Genomic DNA, 27,918 nt, shown 5'->3' with positions numbered 1-27,918 from the left:
CACCTAAACGACCCTCTAAATCACGTCATTTTCTCCAGGGGAAATGATCTGTGATGTCTGGAGATCAGCTGTAATACCAAGAGATCTCCAGGATCCCCCTGGAGGTTGGCAAACCCTGTTTGATGTGCCAGTTTTTCCAAACTGATGAACGATTAATGAAAGGGAAATTAAATAATAATAATAAAACCTCCTTGCGCTGTGAAATGGTACGGTTCACTCTACCAACTCAGCAGTCTTCCACTTTACTCCCATCTAATTCTGGTGCACGTTTCAGCCAGAACTACTTCTTCTAAAACAGTGACCCTGATAATTGGGAACTCCTCTTCCGTAGTACACAGGTCCAAGCAAACCCGTCCCTGTGCTAGCCTCATGGTGTAGTGGTGAAGAGCAGATGGATTCTAATCTGGAGAACCGGGTTTGATTCCTCACTCCTCCACCTGAGTGACAGAGGCTCATCTGGTGAACCAGATGTGTTTCCGCACTCCTACGTTCCTGCTGGGTGGCCTAGCAGTCACAGGCTAGTCACAGTTCTCTCAGAACTCCCTCAGCCCCACCTTCGTTGCAAGGTGTCTGTTGTGGGGAGAGGAGGGAAAAGGAGCCTGTAAGCCACCTTGAGTCTCCTCACAGGACAGAAAAGTGGGGGTATAAATCCAACTCCTCCTCCTCCTCCCCCTCCTCTCCTCCTCCTCCTCCTCCCCCTCCCCCTCCTCCCCCTCCCCCTCCCCCTCCCCCCCCCTCCTCCTCCTCCTCCTCCTCCTCCTCCTCCTCCTCCTCCTCCTTCTTCTTCTTCTTCTTCTTCTTCTTCTTCTTCTTCTTCTTCTTCTTCTTCTTCTTCTTCTTCTTCTTCTTCTTCTTCTTCTTCTTCTTCTTCTTCTTCTTCTTCTTCTTCTTCTTCTTCTTCTTCTTCTCATGTGATGCCAGCTGTGCCAGAAAGGTGGAGGCTTGCCCCGTTCACATGTCCAGGAGAATGAGGTGGCTGAGGCCTAAAATGGTGGAATTAATTGTGCCGGATTCTGTAGGTAGAGGAACGTGAAATATTACAGGTTAGAATAGCTCCCAATGTCAAAACTTTCCCCCAAACAGAAAAACAGCACAGCAGTGAAAGAAAGGTGGTAAAATGCTTACCTGTACTGTTTTTTGTTTTCTGTTTGCGTGACGTTTCTTGGATGAAAGAAGCATCAAAGTTGGACCACCTGAGTTGCAATCAGAAGTGGTGTATTCTATATTACCTCCATAGGGCTTGGCCATTTCATGCTTCTGCACATACTAATCAGGCCTTAGTGATTTAGCAGATACTACAGGAGTTTTGTAATTGTTGTAATCCATTGGGGGAGATGTCGAATGGGTAGGCTGACCAGACGTCCCGCTTTTGGCGGGACAGTCCCGCCTTCAAACAATTTGTCCTGCGTCCCGCAGGTTATTTCAATTGTCCCGATTTTTGGGAGGCTGCTGCACTGCCTTCTGGGGCGCAAGGCAGTGCAGCAGCCTCCCGCGCGCACGGCCTCAGGAGCACGGTCTTCTGGGGCAGGAAACGGCAGCGCCCCAGAAGGCAGTGTGCTCCTGCGGCTGCGTGCGCATGCGGCCACCTACCCCCGTCCCGGTTCACAAAGGTGACCATTTGGTCACCTTACGAATGGGGCCAAATGTAAGGCAGCACAGAAGAGGTGGAAAAGAGTTTGGATTTATACCCCGCCTTTCTCTCCTGTAAGGAGCCTCAAGGTGGCTTACAAGCTCCTTTCCCTTCCTCTCTCCACAACAAACACTTTGTGAGGTAGGTGGGGCTGAGAGAGTTCTGAGAGGACTGTGACCGACCCAAGGTCACCCAGCAGGCTTCATGTGTACGAGTAGCGGGGAATCAAACCCAGCTCACCTGATAAGAGTCCGCCGCTCATGTGGAGGAGTGGGGGAATCAAACCCGGTTCCCCAGATTAGAGTCCACCTGCTCTTAACCACTACACCACGCTGGGTCTCTAAATAAACTAATAAACTGAACGCCCGTTTTGCATTTGATGACTGGAGAGAACAGAGAGAATGAAGGTATTTTAAGAAAAGGCCAGGTCATGAAGGCAGGAAGGTTAGACTTAATACAGGATGACTGATGAGTGTGCAGTAATTTTATGTGCCCACTTTTGAATGTGGACGTTGGCAGCTAGGAAAGGCTGTCTTAGGTGCCAGAGAAATGAAGAGCCCTAAGTGGGGCTGAGTGTAAGATTTCCTTGGCCTCCAATCCAAATCTCAACAGAACCCTTAAGCCCCTCTCCTCTAGTTTATGAGGCCTCACTTGCTTCTCCAAGAATCCAGGAGTCCCGGTTCTAGGGCACTCTCTTTCTAGAGAGCACAAGAGTTCTGGCTCACAATCCTCGCGGAGGTGCCCTGCCAATCCCTCCCAATGCCCCCGGGCACTTTGCCTGCCCCCTATGTCACCACCATTCCAGTTATTTTTAGCTCCCTCCCACCCCTGATCAAAGTGCTGCTGGGATTGTTTTTAGGCATGGGGGTGGGGGTGGCGCTGGGATTTTGGCAACGGGGCCAAGAGTTTGTACCGTCCTGGGCAACTCGATACCTCTAGGTCTGGAGAAAGTGTTTACAGGCAGAAACCTTGGAGGCTGGCATTGGAAGACAGGGGTGTTCTCAGAAAGGGGACATAGAGAAGAGCAGTGGGGGAGGATCTAGAGTTGGGGGGTGTCTTAGAAGAAAAAAACCAGAGCAAAACTGGATGCAGTGGGGTGCAGGAGAATGGCTTTAACAGGAAATGCCAAGAAAGAAACGAGAGGACACGAAGTAGGGGACGAATAAGGAGAAGGGGAGAGAAGCCGGCCAGGAACTAGATCATGTTTGAAGTGGGGAATGAACCAGTGAAGGCAGAGAAAGGGAAGCTAAGGTGGCCAGAGAGGAAGGGAGGGAAAGAACCAGCCGAGATACAGACAAAGGTGTGAGTGATTCCGTTTTGCAAAGGGCACGGCACAGGACAGCCCAGCAAAGAGCTGAAGGAAGTCCCAAGCCATTCTCTGGAGAGGTTTAGGGCCTCAGGGGTGGGGTAAAGTTTGAATTATGGCTCCCTGCCTCATCCCAGGATCCGTGTAGCTGCCAGCTGCGCCATGGATGAGCTGTTGCCGCCAACAGTGGGGGATAGCGATCCCATTGTCCCCTGCAAGGGGCGTTCTCACAAGGACTGTTGCGAGCGGGTCGTGATCAACGTTTCAGGCCTACGCTTCGAGACCCAAGCAAAGACCTTGCTCCAGTTCCCCGACACTCTCCTGGGTGACCCACAACGTCGGGTGCGCTATTATGACCCCCTGCGCAAGGAGTATTTCTTTGACCGCAACCGGCCGTGCTTCGACTCCATCCTGTACTATTACCAATCTGGAGGACGCCTCCGGCGGCCGGCCAACATCCCCATCGATGTCTTCCTGGAGGAACTCAAGTTCTACCAGCTTGGAGAGGAGGTCCTCTCCAAATTCCGTGACGACGAGGGCTTCATCAAGGAAGAAGAGGCACCCATGCCTGACAGGGAATTCCTCAAGCAAGTGTGGCTACTCTTTGAGCATCCCGAGACCTCCCAAGCGGCCCGCATCATTGCCATCATCTCAGTGATGGTCATCCTCATCTCTATTGTGATCTTCTGCTTGGAGACCCTGCCTGAGTTTCGGGATGAGGAGGACATGTCACTACCGGTGAGTAGTGACCGCTGTTTTGACCTGTTTTCCTCTGCTTGCTCTCTTATTTTCCTTCTCTTCTGTTAGCACCAGTTGACATAAAACATTGAGTAGGTTTAAAATGGAGTCTGAGGGCACATGCCGAATAATGCACTTTGCCGAATAATGCACTTTGCCGAATAATGCACTTTTGCACATGCTGAATAATGCACTTTCAATCCACTTTCAGTGCACCTTGCAGCTGGATTTTGTTGTGCAAAATAGCAAAATCCGCCTGCAAATAATTGTGAAAGTGGATTGAAAGTGCATTATTCTGCATGCGCAGAAGTAACCTGAGTTCCCCTCGCTCAAAACTGTCAAATTACAATTCTGGGAGTAAGTGTGTGTTTTACTTAATACTGATGCAGAATTCCAACTCTCTCCACATCTGTTTGGCCACATTTCACTGCCAGCACCTTCCACTATCCCAGTTTCTCCAGGGACATTCAAAGTTCGCAAAAACCAAACTATGTCACATTCTGAATGGAACGCATGGAAAATATAACATCTGAAGTTCACGTTCCTTTCAGCCCATCATTTTGCTGGCTTTCCATTCATCCCACGGCTTCCCCACCAAAGTCTGAAGCCAGCCAATCGCTGCTAAAGTCTCCAACCTAAGGACATATAAAAACATGTCTTACAGTTTTACCCCAGCATTGATTCCCAAAATAAGCTGGATCTCCCCTCTTGGCACGGGAGCCTTTAAGTGAGTCTCCTGAGGACAGACCACCAGAGACTCACTGCTAAATGAAATGTTAGAATAAATCACTGGCAGTACAGTTGATGAGTCACAGTAGTGAAAAAATGGAAATAAAATCTGTGTGTTTCTTTCTCCGTTCCTTCCCAATCCTTACAAGGCCCATATCCACCAAGTAGGATAGATGAAGGACATTCCAAGACAAAATGTGGAGAAGAAAAAGGCTGAGATTTATGTGAAGGAGCCAAGTTCTGTTTTGTGAGGCTGCAGTGTTGGGAAAGGAACACTGCCCCAATAATTAAGCTATTTAGCAGTCTTATATTTGGGCTTCCCTCTTTTAGCAACAATTTGGACCTACCAAAGAAGGGAAATTAAAGGTGGATTCTCTTGTTTTTGTTATCACCACAAAGGCAGGGATACGTATGGCAGAGAGTCATGGAAAAGATCCAAATCTAAATGAACTACCGTGTTTCCCCAAATATAAGACAGTGTATTATATTAATTTTTGCTCCCAAAGATGTGCTATGTCTTATTTTCAGGGGATGTCTTATTTTTCCTGTGTTCTGTTCGTCGGGCATGCTTCCAAACAAAAACTTTGCTGTGTCTTACTTTCGGGGGATGCCTTATATTTCACACTTCAGCAAAACCTCTACTATGTCTTATTTTTCGGGGATGTCTTATATTAGGGGAAACAGGGTAAGGCTGATTCCGCATGGGCCAAAAACAGCAGTGTGAAAATGGTATAAAAGGGTTTAAAATGGTGTAAAAGGCTGATGGGAATTGTAGTCACAACACTCTTTTTGGCCCATGCGGAATCAGCCTAAGATTAACAAGGCCACAACCTGAGCACACACCTTGGGACCATCCCATAATTTGGCTACAAAGTGGGAAAAGCCACTCTTTGAGACTGTGAACGAGATCCTTCGAACAGTCTTCTAATCCACATCTATCAACTATCCGCCTTCAGAAATCTCAAATTGTGGTGTTCTTTGAAGTGGCAACATCATTCATGCGATGTGCCCGAGCTCCCACTGGCATATTGCTACCTTCTCCCCTAATGCATTGGAATGTCTGCGCCATTTTCATTCCCTGCCTGTCCTTTGTCTCCTCCGTTTTCTGTGACCCCCTGACTGCTTTTGAGTGCAGCAGCAAAGAAATGTTACTTCAGCCCTGGCTGATGTTGATGATGTGAAGCTGGAGACCTGAAGAGCCGAACGCTGCATCCTTTCAGAGCTGAAAAATGAAACCACATCTATGCAGCTGAGGATGCAGGGATTCTTTGGGAAGTTCCCTAGTATGTGAACCTTAGGGAGGACCAGGGCTAGTGGATAAAAAAAGGAGAATGAGCTGCCATAGGGCTAGTGGGATCAGTAGGGCTTCTAAATTGGAAGATAAGCCTTCTAAGAAGGTCTGAGCAGCATCTATTACCTGCACAGTGTTTGGAGTTACAGACAAATATGTCCAAGATCGTTTCCGCCTGGCAAAATTATAACTGTGTACCACTGGTTTTTTTTTTAACCTGGGTCTATTTTATCCTGGTTTCTCCCTCCACACAGCTGCCCATTCCTTTCCAGGAGCTGGGAGTTAATACTCCAGTTTGTTCCGCACGAGCCCAGGTCTTTTGTATTTACACCACAAGTGCTTCCTAGCATGTGCAAATCTCTTGATTGGTTGAGAGTGGCAAGTTGGGGGAAATAAACTGGTTCTGCTCCCATGATGTTTGCACAGCAGTGGGGTCACCTCAGGATATTTGAAAAGAATTGCCAATTTGGCGATTTTTTAAAATCCAGGGCTAAGGGAACTATCGTGGGGCAACACTGGGGCAGGCCCGCGTTAGCACTGGGAACTGTGTGGAAAACTTGCATGAACCTGGATAATTCACTTGCCCATCCCAGGATATTTGGACCGTGTGGAAATAGCTCAAAAGACGAGGCTGGTCTTAAAGAACATCCCGTGGTGGAGAACCTATAGCACTCCAGATGTTTATGGACTACAATTCCCATCAGCCCCTGCCAGCATGGCCAATTGACCATGCTGGAAGGGGCTGATGGGAATTGTAGATCATGAACATCTGGAGTGCCATAGGTTCACCACCACTGACATTGCTTCCTCCCAGGGTGGATTTGATTTAAATCAAATCAAATCAATTAAAATGCTGATTTTCTACATAAAGACTCATTCTTCCTGGCCTAGTCTTATAATTACAATAAGGTGAAAGTTTCATTTTTTTGAAGAATAATTTTTAGATTAGTTTTACAGTTATATCAGAAATGACTGATTTGGATATACTGTTAGAAATACACAGATAATTGTGAAACTATTGCAAGCTGAAATGTCTCTAGTTTCATTCAGGTCATTGGGCCTTGCATTTCTTTGTTGCCCAAAATAATTTTACAAAAACTTCTGGAAAGACCATGACCTTATGAATGGACTGACGGAACTCATTTATCAAAAAAGTTCAAATATTGCATGAACATATAGTCTCATGCTTTATCATTAAAATCTCATTCTTATTTCATGGTGGACTCTAATATATCTTAAATAGAAAACTATCTTTTGATAGATTTCATCTCAAAAAGCATTTTATTGTTGAAAATTTTTTGATTTAAATTTTAAAAAACCAGATTTTTCTGTTTTAAAGAATGGCCCCTTCCGCACACGCAAAATAATGCGTTTTCAAACCACTTTCACAACTGTTTGCAAGTGAATTTTGCTATTCCGCACATCTTCAAAGAGCACTGAAAGCAGTTTGAAAGTGCATTATTCTGCATGTGCGGAATGAGCCAATGATTGATCTTATCCACTCTGCTTCTGTCCTACCCCCCAAATAAGATATATTCCAAAAACTTTGCTTTACCAAGCCATGATGGGATTCCTGGTCCCATGACTGCCTAATGCAGGAGCTATGGCTGGATGGTGATCTGTCAGGAGTGCTTTGCTTATGTGGGGAGCTATGCAGAGAGCTGGACTTGATTGCCCTTGGGGTCTCTTCCAACTTTATGAATCTGTGATATCCATGGGCAAGAAGTAGGTGCTTAATTACTCCCCTACCTTACGTTCTCCCCCGCAGTATCTTCCATAAGTGCCTCTACCTATCTCTTTAATATCAGTTTGAGCTACAAACAAATAACAGGTGGTCCCTTCATCTGAAGGGTTACCAACTCTGAGTTGGGAAATGTCTGGAGATTTAGGAATAGAGCTGGGAAAGGGGAGGGAGAGACCTCAGCAGGACAAAATGCCATACAATCCATCCTCCTAAGGCTGATTATACACTGGTGGCAGTGGTGGGGTCCAAAAATTTTAGTAACAGGTTCCCATGGTGGTGGGATTCAAACTGTGGTGTAGTGCCAATGGGGCTGGGCGGAGTACTCCGGGGGCGTGGCCGGGCATTCCGGGGGCGGGGCATTCCTGGGCGGGGCAGTGGCAAGGACGCAGCCGCTGCGCCGGTCCTTGGGAGGGAAACGAATGCACGCAGGCGCAGGCTGCCACACATGCCGGTGCACCTCCTGCTAGACTGCTTCAAGTTCTGCGTGCTACTGCTGAGAGGAGGGGCGTAACGAAGGCAAAAATCACGTGGCAAAATCACCCATTAGTAACCCCCTCTCGGCACACACAAATAATTAGTAACCTACTCTCAGGAACCTGTGAGAACCTGCTGGATCCCATCTCTGACTCGTGGTCCGTCCCACAGTGAGGGTAGAGATTAATTGCAGGCATGCTCAGACTTATGCTGTGGCAGATTCCAGAAACTCCTCAGAGTGGGCAAATTCTAACGTTTTCCCCGGCTTTGGGGTTTCCACTCCTCCTGGTCTCTCCTCCCCCTTCCAGTCTTCACAGTCATTTCTGGGGGATTGACGGCCAGCTTAAAAAAAAAATAACAATAACGAGCCTTTGCAATAGCAATATGAAAAAGCAATATTAAAAAAATCTGAGGGCTTTTTTAAAAATGAAAGGCAAACTTGCGACCAGTCAGGAGTGACCCCGAAGTGGAGTCATGCAAGCTGCGTAGCAGGCAGTGGGGGGGCTTCCACACGTGTAAACAAAGAAACACGAGGAGCGAAGAGCAAAGGGGAAACACTGTGGAGCGAAGAGCCTTGAGGAAAGCGCTCCTTGCATAATGGGCCTCAGTAGCATTTTCTCCAGGGAACTGAGAAGCATAGCCTGAGATCAGTTGTAATTCCAGGAGATCTCCAGACTCAGCCTGAAGGTTAGAAACCCTACATCAGCTGCCCATTTCTGCATAGATTTTCGCTGGAGGAACCTGTCTCTGTAACCTGAAAATCAGATGTAGTTTGGGAGATCTCCAGATGCCCGGTTAGTGCTTCTCCCCACCCAAAATTATTTCCTCATTATCGTTAGCCACAGATGTGCAGGGGGAAATCTAGCTTGTGAGGGATAGAATTCTGGTCCTTGTTTCCAGCCCTTCGGCTCATCCGGCCCCCTCGCTCTTTCTCAGAGAATCTGGAATAATTTCTAACTTCTGCATCCTTGGTGTGAGGAAATTGCCACATTTATGTATATTTATGTAAATATTTACACCTCCCTTTTCTCCCCAAAGTGGCTTAAAGCACCGTTCTCCCCTCTTCCATTTTGTGCTCAAGATGACAACCATGTGAGGTAGGCTAAACCAGTTAGTCCTCCAAGTGAATTTCCATGGCAGTTAGAATTCAAACAAAAGGTCTACCAGGTGCTGGCATGACACTCGGACATCTATAACTGTGGGGAAAAGAGCAGGAGGGGAAAGAGTTAAACAGCCCCTCCTCTCCCACTTTTCCAGACGGAAAAAACCCAGTCCTCCTAAACCTGCTTTTGGGCTTTATTTCTGTGGGTCCGCAGGCAAAGTTCTACATCATAGCATAGTCGTTAAAAACAGGTGGATTCTAATCTGGAGAACCGGATTTGATTCCCCACTGCTCCACCTGAGTGGCAGAGGCTTATCTGGTGAACCAGATGTGTTTCCGCACTCCTACATTCCTGCTGGGTGACCTTGGGCTAGTCATAGTTCTCTCTGAACTCTCTCAGCCCCACCTACCTCACATGGAGTCTGTTGTGGGGAGAGGAAGGGAAAGGAGCTTGTCGCTCGCTTTGAGACTCCTTACAGTCGAGAAAAGGAGGGTATACATCTTCTTCTTCTTCCCTCTTGCTCAAAGATTGAAATGTAACCTCCTTATGCAAAGGCTGCGAACTTGAGAATGACAGCTATTCGGAGGCGGCTGTGCCCTTTGTGAAATGTTTGTTGGTTTTCGGAGCCGTCTGGGGAAAATGGAATGCTGGACTAGAAAGGCTTCAAGGTCACCATTTGCCAAGGGAGTGAAAAAACCACAACCTAGGGCCGGGCCTGGATGAGTCACCATGCCAAATAAATTTGGACGTACGGGTCGCTGTACCAAAAAGGGGGATCTTGGCGTTCCGGCCCTCAGTTTTAACCAGCAAGCAGCCGTCCTGAATAATTTCTGCTCAACCCTTACCAGACTCAGACCCCCTCCCAGGTAGTCAGAGAGTCTTGCAACATGGCTTTGGCACCTGTCTTCCTAATAAGTTGACAGTAACTGTTGCAAACCCTGCGTTAGCTGATCAGCAACGGGACTCGGGTCAGGAGCAGGTGGGTAGGATTAACACCTCGTGGTGCTGTATCTCCCACCCGGGGCTCCTGCCTTTCTGACAGCGGCAGCGGGAGGGGACGACTGATGTAATCTTTCTGGCTTTTAAGGCCAGAAAGACATGTCTCCTGAGGCCAAGAAGGGAATCCCTGAAGGGCACATAGCTCTGTAGACCCCTGCTGCCCCTCCCGTATCATGTGCCGCCCCAAACCTGCCCAGCCCGCTCCCTCTTTCATCTGTGATGCACCATCACATGTCTGGACACCCAGGGAGATGGTTCAGTCCTAAGTTGCCCTCCCAGTATATTTTATAAGTCATGCTGTTTTCTTTCCTTTTTTGCTTTTTATAATTTTTTAATTGTATAGAATATTTGTACATTTGTTACAATCAATATCTTCATTCCATCTATCCATTTTTCCATTTTCTTCCCCCTCCCCCTCTTTTCTAATGGTTTTTTCATGCAAGCAGCAGAAGATTCATTCTTCTTATTCTCTTATTCCATAGTTCTTCGTTAAATCCGGCTTCTTCCATCCATTTTTCATATAATGTCCATAGCTTCATAATATCTTCCATTTTTTCTTTCCATAATTTACTTTTCGTCAGTCTCTCAAAGATCTCTAACTGTATTTGTTCCCAGATGTATTCCAACCATTTTGAAACTGTCCATTTTTTGTTATCTTTCCAGCCCAACGCCAACACTGCGTGTGCTGCTCTAATCATTATTTTATACATTGGTTCCAAACTTCTGTTCACTCTTATATCCTCTATTATCTTCTTTCCTTTTTTGCCAGCTAAACGTACACCGTTGGCAAACATTTTTGTTCTGAAATCCAAATATTGGCCTGTTGTATTTTACGTCCCCCCACCCCACCTTCTTAGGATACATCAGAAGCAATAGGAAGAATGCTATGGGTCACCGGAACATTTCCCCAGCCAGACAAATTCCAGATGTGGGGAAGAGGTCAGGAAAACAATGCTGAAGAAGGGGTTAAAAGCAGCTGTTTGGGAGGCCCAAACTTTGGACGAAGGCCCACGCCATGGCCTTCATCCAAACTTTGAGCCTCCCAAACAGCTGTTACTTACCGGTAGGAAATGCTCAGAAGAGGTCTGGTCCTCAGGGATCTTTCTGTCATTTGGCTTTCTGCCCCAAATACCCTTGCCTCCAAAGCAGGGTCGCCTGAAGAAAAAAGGTTCTGTTTGCTTTGCAGTGGGGTTTTCTCACCAGTTTTTTGTTCACACAGGGATTCTCCTCCTACAAAGTGTTCCTAGCCCAGCTGATCCGCTGTTTTGCCTGCTTGCCACTTCCTTATTGTTTCCATGCAATTTCCATTTGGGAGGTTGCCTGCCACCTCCCCCCTCCCCCACACTTTTACCATCTTTGGTCTAGCTAGCATGACCATGTTAAAAAAAAAGCATAGAGGAATGAGAAAACCCAAGGAAAGCCTAAAACATGGTGATCTCCTTCACTTTCCTTGCAAAGAGAGAGAAAAAAAGCCATGCTTTGCTTTTGGAAACCACGGGGATTCTCTGATCTGAAGGTGGGGTGACTGCCCAAGAGGGGAAAAAGTGTGCATAACCAAGAATCAAACCAAAAGGGAATGTACACTCAATACAAAGGATATGCATAGAAGCCCACTGGCTGGAGCACAGTTCTTCAGAGTACCCACAAGACGTCCTTCTCTAAATAACGGCACTAGACTCAACAAGGACGTAATTGCGACAGGGGGCAGGGCAAATGGTGAGCTCTGGAGCTGTGAGCATGCGTGCCCTGGGCCGGCTGGGCGGCTGAGTCACACCCAGTCCTGATCGCGTAATGTGCACGAGATGAAAAAGGGTGGAGCATGCTCCCTATATATTAGGCAGCACGCGGTTGCTCCGACCTCTTTTGACGCCTGGAGCAAAACTGACCCTTCCCTTCCCTCCCTAATTTTTAAGGGTTGGGAGGGCTGCTTTTCGTCGCAGCCCTGGTGGTTTGGGCAGAGGAGCACATTCTTTTGGGGAGGCCGGCTGGTGTCCCAGACCTCCTCGTGGTTGGGGGCCTCCTTAAGAGGCTGGGGCGGGCTCATGGTGCATTTAAGCCTGACACCCCAACCGTTAGGGGGTTACAAAGGGCAGGCGCCCCGGCGGTCCTATACCTCTCTGTCCTCCACAATAGGGATTGGGGTTGTTGCCGGGGTCAGCCAGGGGTGCTGACTGGCTGCCGATCGGATGTGCTCCTCTTGATGGCCTAGCTTCTGCCTTAAGGAGGTTGTAACAATAAAGAGGGCTGCGGCCCGTTTAATTCCAAAGATGTGTCCTGTGATTATTCACCGGATAAGCATCTGCACTTCTGGAGGCAAATGTTCCCCTTCCACGATTTCCCTTAATTTGCACTGAGGTTTCCCCAGTCTGCTTTCTTCCGAACTTCCTTGAAAAATCAGAGCCAACATAGGTTTGCTAGCTGCAGAGACAAGAAGGTGCAGGTTTCTGAAGCTCTCTGCTCATATCTAGCTCCATTTTCCCTGTGTAACTTCACCTCTGCCCACCATTTCTTCCTACCACTAGCAGGCTTTTTTTCCTAACACTGGGGCTTTCCCCACTCACCTTCTGCTGCGCGCTACTCCGGGAAAGTAGCGCGGGGTCCAGCGGCGCTCCCCACTTGCAAGGGCAGCAACCACGCAGCCGCCCCGACGCTGCCGCTCTTGCACCACCTCAGCGCACGTCATTCCCGGTGCTGAAGAAACGGCACCTTTTGATTACCCCGCACGGAGCGTGGAGCGCAGGGTCACGGGGAAGCCCGAGAGCGCGCCAGGAATGACGCGCGCTGAGGGGGCGCGAGAGCGGCGCGCAGCAGAAGGTGAGTGGGGAAAGCCCCCAAATGGTAGTGAAGTATCTTGCTGTGGAATCCAACAGTATACTCACATACCTACTACTGATTTTTTAATGAACTCTTGCGGCAAGGGGGAGGGTAGCGAGCACATGGGGATACATGCAGTGGTGGGATTCAAATAATTCAACAACCGGTTCTGGTGGTGGGATTCAAGTAATTTAACAACTGGTTATTTACAAGCACCATTTTGACAGCCATTTGAACAACCGGTTCTGCTGAAATGGTGCGAACCGGCTGAATCCCACCGCTGGATACATGGTAAACACTCCCATGTAGAACCCCTTTTACAAAAGATCTGTAATCCAAGCCCTATGAGGAGAGACTTAGGGAGCTGGGGATGTTTAGTTTGGTGAAGAGAAGGTTAAGAGGTGACACGATAGCTGTGTTTGGATATCTGAAGGGATGTCATGTTGGGGAGGGAACAAGCTTGTTTTCTGTGGCTCCAGAGACTAGGACCAGGAGTAATGGGTTCAAGGTGTAGGAAAAGAGATTCCTCTTAAACATCAGGAAAAACTTCCTGACTGTCTGGGCTGTTCGACAGTGGAATGCCCTACCTCAGAGTCTGGTGGAGCCTCCTTCTTTGGAGGTTTTTAAAGAGAGGCTGGATGACCATCTGTGAGGAGTGCTTTGATTGTGTGTTCCTGCATTTCAGGGGGTTGGACTTGATGGCCCTTGGGGTCTCTTCCAACTCTATGATTCTATGATTCTGTGAAAAGCCTCTGGATTTACTGCGGTAACAGCATCCAAGCACTGGATGTATTTACACATTAAACGTCCAAGGGTATTTTAAAAACGGGGTTTAATGGTTGCCCATTTGCTGAATTTGAAAAGTTTAAGAGCAGGATTCCTGGATCTGAAATCACATCCATCAGTCAGTAGTTTCGGCTTCAGTACTGTGGGTATGAAGAAATCCCCAAGTATGTGTCACAACCAATGTATTTTCAGATGTTTCACAATGAGAGTTTAAATGCGGACGAGGTGACAACTGAGTTGCGTGGTGAGTGATAGCTTCATCAGCTGGCTGCAGGTCCGCAATTCAGGTTGAATTGATGGGCTTCACAGCAGCAAGAAGTTCACAAACTTTGCAGTCTGCAGTGTGTTCCCTGCTGCTTTATGTTCGACCGAACACGTGCAACTAGTATTTGATGTGGTGCTGCAAAACAGGGTGATTCCAAGGGAGCCCTGCTGCTGCTATAAATAGGGGCTCCAGCCTCCAGGTGGGACTTGGGAATCCCCTGGAACTGGAATTACAGTTCATCTCCAGAATACAGGGATCAGTTCCCCTGGATAAAATGGATACTTTGGAGGGTGGACTGTATGGCATTGTACCCCATTAAGGTACCCTGTCCCCCCAAGTTATGACCCCAAACAGTGGTGGGATCCAAAAATTTTAGTAACAGGTTCCCATGGTGGTGGGATTCAAACAGTGGCGTAGCGCCAATGGGGCTGGGCAGAGCATTCCGGGGGCGGGGCATTAATAATTTCTCTGTTACTGTAAAAAACTCTTACTATAAAAAAAGTTCCTAATTTCCAGCTGGTATCTTTCTGTCCATAATTTAAACTCATTATAGCAAGTCCTATCGTCTACTGCCAACAGAAACAACTACTTCTCCTCTGATAGACTGCCTGTCAAATACTTAATACTTTCAAATACTTAATTTTGTTTCTCAAAATCAAAAGAAGGATACTTTCCTTAAACAAGGAACTTTACCATATTTCTAAAACATGTTTTTAAAACAGCCCAACAGGGAGAATTATCCTGTTTTCTACGTTCGCTAACCAGCCACATAGGAAACAACAGGACTTCATGATTTTTGGACCTAATGGAATTTCTAACGGAAAAGCAGACCCGATTAGTAACCCCCTCTCGGCACACACAAATAATTAGTAACCCACACTCGGGAACTGGTGAGAACCTGCTGGATCCCACCTCTGACCCCAAATCTCCAAGAGTTTCTCAATTTGGATCTGGCAACACTCTCCCCCCAATCCCACACTGGTGGCCAGAAGAGAATGCTCAACCCTAGCTGTAAAAGATATGCAAGCTTTGGAGCTACACAGAAACTTTCTTCTGGGAGAATATTTATTTATTTAATCATAAATCGATCCTTTTTTTTGCCAAAATGGGGCTCAGGGCAGGTCACGATTCAGCAACAACATACTACAGTCTTAACAAACCAGCAGTAACGATTTACAAGCATTGTCAGACTAAAATTTGATTAAATTCCAAGTTCCATAAATTGGGCATACTGATAGCACAGCTGGTATACCGTCTTCTCTTTCTCTTGGTGGAGTGGAGGATAAGAATAGAATACAGAACCCCAGATATCAGAGATGATCAAGAATGAACTAAGAATGGAGGTGGAAAGGAAATAGAGATGAGGGGGAAATTGACGACACGTGGGCCAATTACATAGAGACCCATTCTTCTTCTTCTTCTTCTTCTTCTTCATCTTCTTCTTCTTCTTCTTCTTCTTCTTCTTCTTCTTCTTCTTCTTCTTCTTCTTCTTCTTCTTCTTCTTCTTCTTCTTCTTCTTCTTCTTCTTCTTCTTCTTCTTCTTCTTCTTCTTCTTCTTCTTCTTCTTCTTCTTCTTCTTCTTCTTCTTCTTGGAGTACCTTGGAGCTTCCTGTGCTGTTATGGCACATTTGCTAATGTTGTTAGTGGAGAGTGTGGGGTGGAACACAGACGTTTTTAAGGCCCATTCCAGCCAAATGCAGCTTCTGAAGTTTTGTCAGCAGCCTTGAATCTGGGAGATAAGGTGGGTCTGGTAACTCTTTGGAAAAAAATAAACTGAAATAAATAAGTTGCTTTCAGACAACAGATGTGAAACATGTAAACACTGTGTGCTGTTCTTGGGCAATGACTTCCTCGAAATACAGGCACTGAAAACAGAACCCATGTTGAGACATGCTGTTCGTGCATTTAAGGAGCTGGTTGACACACAGAGATTTGCTGTTTGGCTTTCTTAATGCAGGGAAGAGGCTTTGCAAGCAGAAAGAGTCCCCAGCATCTCCATGGAAAAGGCCTTGGAGGAGAGGATCTGTTAGGAGCTGTGTAGGGGGAAGAAAAGCCTTCTCTTGCAGCAGGAATTTGGGGTGGGGTCTGGGGAGCCCTATTTGGGTCCCTGTATGTTTACAGCTCCTGGCACGGATAGCCCAGGCTAGCCTGATCTTGGAAGCCAAGCAGTACTTGGATAGGAGACAACCAAGGTTGCTACTAGAGCAGGGGTCGGCAACCTTTAGCACCCAAAGAGCCATTTGGCCCCGCCTCCCCAAGCCCTGCCCCCACCCTCGGCCTCCCCAAGCCCTGCCTTCAGCCAAGTGGGCGGGATAGACAGTGGCGGCAATGCCAATGATGGCAAGTTGCACTTGGGATGCGACGAGCGTGCCTCCTTCCCCGCCCCCTTCTTCCTTCCTCCCTCCAGCATCCTTTCCTCTCCTTCCCAGGCACCAGACAAGGAAGGAAGGAAGGAAGGAAGGAAGGAAGGAAGGAAGGAAGGAAGGAAGGAAGGAAGGAAGGAAGGAAGGAAGGAAGGAAGGAAGGAAGGAAGGAAGGAAGGAAGGAAGGCGCGCTTATCGTGTCCCAAGTGCAACTTGCCGTCGTTGGCGTTGCCGCTGCGGAGCCACAATACAAGGACAAAAGAGCCGCATGCGGCTCCGGAGCCATGGGTTGCCGACTCCTGTACTAGAGGCAGGTAATGGCAAACCACCTCTTAATATCGTTTATCCTGAAAACCCTTTGGATTTCCATATGTGGATTGTGAATTGATGACAAAAAAAATTACAGCTGCAGGGCAATTAATATGTCCCTGGGGCTGTTTCAGGTCAAGAAAATGAGGTGGGTGGAAGTCATCAACCCCTCCTTTATCAGCACCACCAGCCACGCATGACTGATTTTTCAAGGGAAAAACAAACCACCCATCCTGGGATTCCCAGAATCATGTGTAGCCTTACGATCCCAGATTCCTCTCTCTCTGATCCTTCTTTCTCTGCCTACCTGTTGCCCGATGCTTTTTGGAGAAATGATGGCACAGAAGTAAAACGACCACAAAACACATGTCCAGTTTTACTTTGGCACATGTAAGTTGTGGCAGGTAGATGAGCTGGATTCTTGAGCTGGATACAATCTAATTTACTAATAAAAAGTAGCAACGCACTGTTGATCTCGCCTGTACCACATAATGTACAGAATGCAGACCTTCGCAGGTTAACCATAAAATCACAATACATTTGGGGTGCGGGTGGAATCAGGAAAAAAAAATCAGTATATCAATTGTTAAGCTATAAAAAAAGAGCCAGGAAGAGTTTGAAGGTAGTACCAAAGTTCGATTTTTATGGTATTTTAGATAGCTGGCCCCATTGTTATTATTATTATAGAAATTGAGGATTTCTAGCCACGGCCTTCCCCAAAATTTAATGGTGGGAGACCAGTACTCCTAAGACACTGGAGACACTTCAGGGGTGGGGGAATAGGTTTATATTTAGTCAATTTTCTCCACAAAAATGCCATCAAGGGAGAGTCACATGATGAGCCTTTTCAGCGTCTCGACCCCTCATCCCCTCGGAAACTGAGAAGCTGTCAACTTGGTGGAGTCTCTTGGCTTATTTTAGCCGCCGTGGTCTAGAAAGCCATCAACATCAGAGGCCGATTACTTGGAACTGTATTTAGCAAAGCTGTTTTATGTAATGGCTTGATGACAGTCTGTGTGGTTAAGCTGAGGGGCGATTCCTGCTGCTTCAAGCAAGCTGTGTTGTTGGGTGGGGAGTCTGCCGGCCCCTCCACTTTCTTTAGCTTTGCGTGTGTGTTTTTCGCTGTCTTGGTAAACATGAATGAAATTGCTTACAGCTCCCCAACCCTCCAGATGTTCATGGACTGTGATTCCCATCACCTCTGCTAGTTGGCCATGCTGGCAGGAGCTGATGGGAATCATAGTCCATGAACATCTGGAAAGCCGTAGATTGGAGACTCCTGAACTGGTTAACATTGAATTGAATTGGTTGAATGGGTTAATATCGAACATTTAATGCTGTTAGTGTTAATTCTGGTTAATATCGAACAATTAATGCTGTTGGTGTCTTTCACTGTTTGTTCATTTTTAAGCATCCTTGATAGCAGATCCAGAGATTTTGGATTTGAAGATCTGAGAAACCAGCCAAATTATACCTTTCCTGTCTTAAATACCTTATGCTCATTTTCTTCATCTACATCTTTGTCTCGTCTTATGCCTGGAGGGGAAAAATGAGCTCAAAAGTTTGTACAATTATTTGTGTCATTTTTGGTTGGTCCTGATAAAAAGTGTTATGTGGAATTTGGGGCGGGGTGGGGCTGAATTTTGCCTGGACAAACACAGCTTGTTATGATAGCTTTCTTCTCGCGTCCTGTGGACAGAGCTACTAACCACCTTATTTATCCCATTTTCTACCCTAATTAGATTCCTTTCCTAATAAAGGCATAGCATTTTCCCGTAAAACCATGTTGTTCCCTGACATTTTAGGGACTTCCTTTATTTGAAACAGAAATGTTTTCTGTTTGTTTCCTGTTATTCTCGCAGTATGGGGCCTGTGTTCTGGGAAAGGACTGTGTGAATATTCATGTTCCTATTGTCATTATGATTCAAATTGTTGAGGGTCTAAAAATGGAAGAACATCTTAAGAACACTGAAGCCAATTAGAAAATCCCCCCTGGCATTATTTATTCACTCATTTATTATTTACAAAACTCCACATACCACTTTTTAATTTGTGTTCACAAAGCAGCATATACAAGCAATTTAACATGAATACACAGAACAATTAAAATATGAATTTTTATACTTTTGTGGTTCTAAAACAACATGAAATACAAACATGCCTTGTTCTCATTAGCTCTGAAAAATCCATTATGTACTGAAAATGTTTCCATTTTAATTGTGGGAGAAGAAGAAGAAGAAGAAGAAGAAGAAGAAGAAGAAGAAGAAGAAGAAGAAGAAGGAGAGGAGGAGGAGGAGGAGGAGGAGGAGGAGGAGTTTATATACCCTCTTTCTCTCCTGTAAGAGATTCAAAGGTGCTTACAAACTCCTTTCCCTTCCCCCATCACACCCTGTGAGGTAGGTGGGCCTGAGAGAGCTCCAAAGAACTGTGACTAGACCAAGGTCACCCAGCTGGCATGTGTTGGAGTGCACAAGCTAATCTAGTTCACCAGATAAGTCTCCACAGCTCAAGCGGCAGAGAGGGGAATCAAATCCGGTTCCTCCAGTGCACCTGCTCTTAACCACTACCCCAAGCTGGGAGGGAGAGAACTGATTGCCTAAAGATTTTATTGGCTACCACCCAATGAAATCATCATGAGTAACCCCTCCCCATTCCTGGAGCAGTTTTTCAACTGCTTATGCGATTATATTTAAAAACAACAAAGAATGCAGATGTGTCTGAACATATATATGTGTCTTTAAAATATATGTCTGAAAAAACAGCCCATTTTTTAAAAAAAATTACTTCTTTTATAGTTTGCCTTTCTGTCTGAAACTCACAACAAAGTACAATATATAAAAAAAAAACTTTGGACAACATGCGACATCCTACTAAAATACACCAGGACTAGGATGACAGAATCAGAAAACAAAACAGATAACCATCTGAAGCAAGGGACTCCAACCAGATGTTCATGGACTATGATTCCCATTAGCTCTGCCAATTGGCCATATTGGCCATGTTGGCAGGGGCTTAGGGGAGGTGCAGTCCATGAACATCTGAAGGGGCATGGGCAGAGGTGGGATCCAGCAGGTTCTCACAGGTTCCCGAGAGTAGGTTACTAATTATTTGTGTGTGCCGAGAGGGGGTTACTAATTGGTGATTTTGCCACGTGATTTTTGCCTTAGTTACTCCTCTCAGCAGTAGCGCGCAGAACTTGAAGCAGTCTAGCAGGAGGTGCACCGGCGTGCGTGGCAGCCTGCGCCTGCGTGCATTCGTTTCCCGCCAAGGACCAGCGCAGTGGCTGCGTCCTTGCCACAGCCTCACCCAGGAATGCCCGCCCCCAGAATGCCCGGCCACGCCCCCTTGTGCCCTGCCACAGTTTGAATCCCACCACCATGGGAACCTGTTACTAAAATGTTTGGATCCCACCACTGGGCATAGGTTGGAGACATACATATAGGTTGGAGAATGACATACATATAGCATGACACACATTAAACAATCCAGAAAGTAGACTGCAAAGGTTGAAGACAGGGCAATAAAAGCAAGACAATATATACAATAAACATAGCAACAGACCACATTCCTATTCCCTTATAAACGCACCCTCTTGGATTGTCCCATCATGCTGTGATTCCGATCCCTTTATAAAAATGTCCTCCTTGGCTTTGGACGTTCTGCAGAAAGACAGAAGGCTGGGAACCTTTCTGACCTGTTCAACAAGATGGGAGTCACCGCAAAGAATGCAGCTGACAATTTGTTACCCTTTTGCTGGATGGCTCTTTCAAGAAAAAGTTGCTCAGATGAGTGAAGCTGTCATGGCAGAGAATAGCTCTTATAGACAAGGAAAGCTGGAAAGGGAGACAGGCCAACTTTTAAACAGGGTGGAGGCACATTTTCAAATGCCGTTGGAAGGACAACAAATTGTCAGTTATGTACTTCTTTCTGTCATCACATGGGGATATCTTTAACCTTCATTGGCATGAAAAGAATACAAACTGCAAAAGAGAACAAAGGTTGCTAAACAGATATTAAAATCGAACAATAAGCAATATTCTCAGTAGAAAGCAATTTCACCAGATAAAAGTGATTAAGAGAATTGCACTTTTAAAGCATCCACCAAAAATTCTGCAGCCACCGCAGGGTCGCGATCGTTTGATAAATACTGAATTGCACGGTCCTTCTTTACCAATCTTTTAGACTAAAATATGGCCAAGAGAAACTCTCAACATGGGCCTTCATATAAGCGATAATCTAGAATTATGTGAGGTACTGAATCCGGTGTATTCATTCCACATGGGCAAAGCCTGTCCTGGAAAGGAACTCATTGGAATCGCCAACACAGGGGATACCATTTGGGTTCTTTGCCTTAGCATAGAACTGTATATCTGTAATGAAAATCTCCGCGTTGCTGCTTCTAGCCAAAAGTCCTTCAGTTGGATATTTGCTGTTACAAAGGGGTAGGAAATGCTTGGTACTGGGGGAAAGCAGCAGGTTGGGTGTGAGTGAAGAAGAAGAAGAAGAAGAAGAAGAAGAAGAAGAAGAAGAAGAAGAAGAAGAAGAAGAAGAAGAAGAAGAAGAAGACGAAGAAGAAGAAGAAGAAGAAGAAGAGGAGGAGGAGGAGGAGGAGGAGGAGGAGGAGGAGGAGGAGGAGGAGGAGGAAGAGGAGGAGGAGGAGGAGGAGGAGAAGGGGAAGGGGAAGGGGAAGGGGAAGGGGAAGGAGAAGGAGAAGGAGGAGGAGGAAGAGGAGGAGGAGGAGGAGAAAGAGAAGGAAAAGAGGAGGAGTAGTAGTAGTAGTAGTTTGGATTTAGATCCCTCCTTTCTCTCCTGTAAGTAGGCTCAAGGTGGCTTAAAACCTCCTTTCCCTTCCTCTCCACACAACAAGTGCGGAAACACATCTGGTTCTCCAGATAAGCCTCTGCCACTCAGGTAGAGGAGTGGGGAATCAAACCTGGTTCTCCAGATAAGCCTCTGCCACTCAGGTGGAGGAGTGGGGAATCAAACCTGGTTCTCCAGATTAGAATCCACCTGCTCTTAACCACTAAACCACATGCATATACACTGATTATTTCTTTTTAACCTATAGTCTGTAATTCAGGGTGGGTGTTTATTACTCTATGGGCGTTTCCCCACTTACCTTAAGCCACACGCTACTCTCCTCAAGTAGTGAGGGGTCCCCCAGCACTCCACACTACAGGGGCGGCGACAACGCAGCCACCCCGACACTACCGCTGTCGCGCCCCCTCAGCGCGCGACATTCCTGGCGCCTTTTGAAACGGCGCCTTTTGATGACCCCGCGCAGAGTGCGGGGTCGTGGAGAAGCCCGGGCGCGCGCCAGAAATGGTGCGCGCTGGGAGTTGCGCGCAGCAACCTTTGGACCAAGGTAAGTGGGGAAACGCCCTATGTCACCTTTCCTCCAAGGAGATCAGAGCAGAATACACAGCCCCTCACCCATTTTATCCCCTCATGGCTGATCCCTGTCACTAATATTTCGCGCTAGCTCTCAATAAAATTAGAATGATGAAGAGAGCAGGTCAGAGCCATTAAAATACAAATGAGAAAATCAGATGTAAATGGCAAGCTGTGCCCTCCCCCCCCCCAAAAAACCTCTGAGGCATACTTTCAGGATCCCTTAAGAATATTGACTTGATCCTGTCTGGCATGACTATTTTCCACAGGGCGAATGTGGACACTGTGCGAACCTCACAATATTGTGTTTCTATGGAACCAGAAGCAATGTGAACTGAGACAGCTCTAGGCTGGCACCAGGTCTGCCTCTGTCCATACTGTCCATTTTAGATACTATGGAAGCTCACCCATCCCCACTTTCTTTGACGCTTCACGGTGGCACAGGGCTTTGTATGGCTGCAGAAGACCAGGCCTCACACACAGCCTCCATCGTTCACTCAAAATTGCACAAAGTGCTTAACATGTGGTTGGAAGAGTTGAAGAGTTGGATTTATATCCCTCCTTTCTCTCCTATAGGAGACTCAAAGCGGCTTGCAAACACCTTTCCCTTCCCCCCTCACAACAAACACCCTGTGAGGTAGGTGGGGCTGAGAGAGCTCTGAAGAACTGTGACTAGCCCAAGGTCACCCAGCTGGCATGTGTGGGAGTGCACAGGCTAATCTGAATTCCCCAGATGAGCCTCCACAGCTCAGGCGGCAGAGCGGGGAATCAAACCCGGTTCCTCCAGATTAGAGTACACCTGCTCTTAACCACTAAAGGATGACTTTCTTCTCCTATTCCCGTGGTGGCGAACCTTTGGCACTCCAGATGTTATGGACTACAATTCCCATCAGTCCCTGCCAGCATGGCCAATTGGGGTGGAAAATGGAGACGAGCACTGAATCCTGTGTTACTCCCATATTATCCTGCTGTTTGTGATATATGAACTGCGGTTCAGGGATGGTTTGGGTTGTTACAATGGCACAGGTTACAGGACCAAGCTGAATCCAAAGGCCCCTTAGAGGAAATAACAGCAATAGGCACTGACTGGTCTCCTAGGCAGCTGGGCCAGTCGCCATTCAGCTTGGACTCCCCCGTCACCTCAATACCAGCAACCAGGTCTGCTCTGAGCACTCCCTGCCAACACCGCTGCCTCCCTGCTCTGAGCACTCCCTGCCAACACCGCTGGGGGGTTGTTTGGCTCGTACCATGTCCTTGCAGAGCACAATATGCCGAGGAACTTTCCTGATAAGTCCAGCGGCCAATCCGCCCCATGTGCATGCGATGAATAGTTAGACCCTTGTAATGATATTACGATACAACAGTTTTGCCATTTGAAACGCAAAGTACACTAGCCCTGAAGGATCGTGAGGGATCTAAATCAGGATGTAAAGCCAGAGTGGTGTAGTGGTGAAGAGCAAGTAGATTCTAATCCAGAGAACCGGGTTTGATTCCCCACTCCTTCACCTGAGTAGCAGAGGCTTATCTGGTGAACCAGAGGTGTTTCCGCACTTCCACGTTCCTGCTGGGTGACCTTGGGCTAGTCACAGTTCTCTCTGAACTTTCTTAGCCCCACCTACCTCACAGTGTGTCTGTTGTGGGGAGAGGAAGGGAAAGGAGTTTGTGAGCCACCTTGAGTCTCCTTACAGGAGAGAAAGGTGGGGTATAAATACTAAACTGTTAAGTGCCTTAGAGGATGGCTTGAATACCCTTGATGTAAAGCTAATCTGGAGCTTGAAAGGTTTATGGATAGGAACTGGTTAGAACCTTGCTCTGAGACATCTAGAGCAGGGGTTTGCAACCTACGGCTCTCCAGATGTTCATGGACTACAATTCCCATCAGCCCTGCCACTTTGCCATGCTGGCAGGGGCTGATGGGAATTGTAGTCCATGAACATCTGGAGAGCCATAGGTTGCAGACCCCTGATCTAGAGGATGGATGGGATGTGGAATAAATAACATCAGAGGACCAGCATGGTGTAGTGGTTATAGCATCAGACTAGGCTCTAAAAGACCCAGGTTTGAACCAGTGGTGGGATTCAGCTGGTTCACACCACTTCAGCAGAACCTGTTGTTAAAACGGTGCTTGTTCACAACCAGTTGTTAAATTATTTGAATCCACCCCCGGAACCGGTTGTTAAATTATTTGAATCCCAACCATTGGTTTGAACTCCCTTTCTGCTCTGGAAGCTCGCCGGGCCACCTTTGGCCAGTCACTTCCTCAGCTTAGCCCCCCCCCCCCCACTCTCCCCGCTGTTGTTGTAAGGAGAAAACAGGGAATGGAAGAACGACATTGCAAGCTCCTTTGGGTCCCCCTTTGATGAGCACAGCAGAGTATAAATACAACGAAATAAATAACATAAGTGTAACTCAAGTTCCATCCAGAGTGCAGGATTTGCGTTCATTATCCCTACCACAAATTTAAAGAAGCCCCCATGCTTGAATCCTCCTCCTAGACAAAGCTGGTGGTTGGGTGGGGACTCCTCAAGGAATCCTACAGATGGAGTGACCCAGTCTGGAGGCTATTCTGAGTCCAAACTGATCTGAGACAGCATTCTCCCCCCCGCTCCACCTACCTCCTACCCCGCTTGCAAGGCAAAGAAGCCCTGCTTACATAGAGAACAGGAGTCAAAATTAGCGAGCCAGGAAATTAGAGCTGTCCAGAGGACAGAGCTGGGAGGGCCATTTGACCTTGACATTCGGCTTTTCTCCAAACCTTGGAAACTGCTTTTGCTTCCCTCAGGGAACGTCTAGGCTGGACTGGTATTCCCACTGTGCTCCCCCTACCCATGACTGGACTCTGTCCTGGCATTTTTTGAAACTGATCTGCAGCAGATAGATTGTGATATTAAGAAGAAGAACAGCTGGTTTTTATGCCTCACTTGCCTTGACCATATGGAGCCTCAAAGCGGTTTACAATCGGCTTTCTCCCCCTTCACAACAAGCACCTTGTGAGGTAGGTGAGGCTGAGAGAGTTCCGAGAGAGCTGTGACCGGCCTAAGGTCACCCAGCAGGCTTCATGTGTAGGAGTGGGGAATCCCACCTGGTCCACTAGATTAGATTCTGCCGCTCCTGTGGAAGAGTGGGGAATCAAACCTGATTCTTCCAGTTAGAGTCTGCTCCTCTTAACCACAATTACTGTTTTAACCATCTCTCTTTACTTCAAAGTGCCCCAAATGGAGCCAAGGACGTACATCAAATTTATTTTATTTATTTATTTTATTTTATTGGATTTTTATACCGCCCCATCCCCGGAGGGGATCCCTTCTCTCTGCCTAAATAAATCAATTCACCAATCTGTGCAGAGCAAATTTCCCTCCGTACACCCAAAAGCAAGGGGGTAGAGGGGAGGCAATTTTCACCAGGAAAATAGGGAATGGCAGAAAGGCCACACCGGCCTTTCCCTTTAAATTACAAGTCATTACAAAGGCCCCTTCCGCACATGCAGAATAATGCCCTTTCAATCCACTTTCAATGCACTTTGAAGTCATGCAGAATAGTAAAATCCACCTGCAGACCATTGTGAAAGTCAATTGAAAATGCATTATCCTGCATGTACGGAAAGAGCCACTGAATCACAGAATGTGTAGCTCTAGCCTAACATAGGAAAAGGCTTGAGTTACATTAATTAAGAGCTGTTGAAAAGCTTTCTTGGAAACAGTGCCTTTTCAAAGGGGTGCCCTTCTTTTGAAAGGGTGCCATTGATCTGAAATGTGCATGTGTTCAACCCCCCCTTCTCCTTTAGAGGTAGATAGATTTCATTGGACTGAAAAGCTTAGCTACACATTGATAAGTAAACACCATTAACAGAAAACCAAAACACAAAATTGCCCAATAACTAGTGGCTCTGTCATAGCCTTACTTCCAAGCTGTGAGGAACAGAAACAGAGAAGTTTATTTTAGTACATTCTTAACTGAATCAAAACTGCAATGGTGGAACAAAATGAGATTGCAACAGAGATGCATATAACACAACGACAAATGTATGGGAAGAACTTAAATCAGAAGACAGCATATACCAAATAGCTAGCCAATCACGTAATCGTTTATATGAAGTGCAAACATTCTCAGAGTCTTCCTGATCTTCTTACACAAGGTTTAATAAGGTGGGAATTCCAGATAAGTACCTGTTTGGCTAAGGCTGTTCACTCCAATAAGATAAAAGGATGAATGTCCTATTCTTGGGACCCTTCAAGCAGGCATCTATTAATCTAAAAATAATCCTAATACATCTACAAAACCACAAATATTGATATATATTCCGATAAATAATGTAATAAATATCATTCACTATAAATAGATTTTAAATGTAAACAGTTTATAATAAATAATGCAGTACAGTTGTCTACAGATGCCAGTAAAATATGTTCTAGATTCACTGAACTCATCTAAACGCCATCTGCAAAGCCACTGGAAGCATTTCGAGTGATCACTGTGTAATACCTATTTTATGACACCACAGAGGAGGAGGAGGAGGAGGAGGAGGAGGAGGAGGAGGAGGAGGAAGAAGAAGAAGAAGGAGGAGGAGGAGGAGGAGGAGGAGGAGGAGGAGGAGGAGGTTTGGATTTATACCCCCGTCTCTCCTTTAGGAGACTCAAAGGGGCTTACAATCTCCTTTCCCTTCCCTCCCCCCACAACAAATACCCTGTGAGGTGTGTGGGGCTGAGAGAGCTCCGAAGAACTGTGACTAGCCCAAGGTCACCCAGCTGGCTTGTGTTGGAGTGCACAAGCTAATCTAGTTCCCCAGATAAGCCTCCACAGCTCAAGTGGCAGAGTGGGGAATCAAACCCGGTTCTCCAGATTAGAGTGCACCTGCTCTTAACCACCACTACACCACTGCTGTAGGGGTCAAGAACCCTTTGCCATCCCACCTGAAGCCCACCTCAGCTTGCTTGGCATCCCATCGCCTGAGCATCCTCTCGGAGGGGCCAAGAACAGTGTCCAAACATAGGCATGAGTGTGAAAGCTCAGCCGCTGGCTCCCCTCCACGGTTGCTAAAGTTGTGTAATATTGGTGGTGTCAAGTATATAACGGGAACTGCGTATGGGGAGGGGGCTGTAGGAGGATGAAGCCATCAGGGAGAAGCGTCTAGGAATACTGAAACGAGGGGGTATCTTAATGGCAGCTCTACTGAGATGGAGGATTGTGAAATGTTGGCAAGGGGGCACGATTTCAACGTTGGAGAGGGCAGAAGGCGAAATGGCAGAGAGCAGCGATTCCATATTTCAGTGCCGGAGTCTAGCCCCATCCTTTTTCTCGCTGTCCTCCCAGGTTTTCTCCCTTTCCTCTATTTATAGGCTGGTGTTGCTTTCTTCTGGAGCTGCTACATTTTTGCTCCAAGCTAACTTGATCTCACCAGATCTCAGAAGCTGAGGAGGATCAGCCCTAGTCAATATTGGATGGGAGGCCACCAAAGAAGCTCGGGGTTGCTATGCAGAGGCAGACAATGGCAAACCACCTCCGAATGCCTCTTACCACAGGGTTGCTGTAATTTGGCTGCAACTTGACGGCAGTTTCCATCACCAGAGGAAGCATTAAATAAGTTTCTGGGCGTCGGCCAGGAAAATAGTTTTCCCTAGGAAAATATAACTCGTGCTGCGGTGGATGGGTTTTAGCTCCCTTTAACTGACACTAGCTAAATGGTTAGCCAGACTGAAGTGGTATAACTACGAGGGAAGGTCAGAAGGCAGGCCCGGAGCATGTGACACTTCTTTTTGGTCTCCCCGGTTGCTTCAATGCGGCGGTGATTTTCTGTGGGGCTCTTGCTACCAAGAGGCAGCCACTGCAGTCACGGCGCATCCAGATAGGAGTTTTCCCTGCATGTTCATTGTTTCCGCCACCCCTGCACATAGAGGGAGAAGAGTTTGGATTTATCCCCCACCTTTCTCTCCTGTAAGGAGACTCAAGGTGGCTTACAAGTTCCTTTCCCTTCCTCTC

At 46.8% G+C, this 27,918-nt stretch overlaps 1 protein-coding gene across 2 annotated transcripts in view; it reads left to right on the top strand.

The window, feature by feature from the left end:
- The first annotated feature begins 2,617 nt into the window (after positions 1–2,617).
- The window catches only part of KCNA7 (potassium voltage-gated channel subfamily A member 7), a 31,141-nt gene continuing 5,840 nt past the window's right edge, over positions 2,618–27,918 (top strand). For both annotated transcript variants that reach the window (XM_048518412.1, XM_048518411.1), the window contains exon 1: positions 2,618–3,674. In XM_048518412.1, the coding sequence (XP_048374369.1) occupies positions 3,099–3,674 (576 nt within the window). In that variant the 5' untranslated portion in view covers positions 2,618–3,098. The remainder of the gene's footprint in view (positions 3,675–27,918) is intronic.

The sequence above is a fragment of the Sphaerodactylus townsendi genome, linkage group LG15 (assembly GCF_021028975.2).
Source record: "Sphaerodactylus townsendi isolate TG3544 linkage group LG15, MPM_Stown_v2.3, whole genome shotgun sequence".
NCBI classification, from domain to species: Eukaryota; Metazoa; Chordata; class Lepidosauria; order Squamata; family Sphaerodactylidae; genus Sphaerodactylus; species Sphaerodactylus townsendi.
Note: the sequence above shows the minus strand (reverse complement) of the source record. Positions and strands in the feature narration are given on the sequence as shown.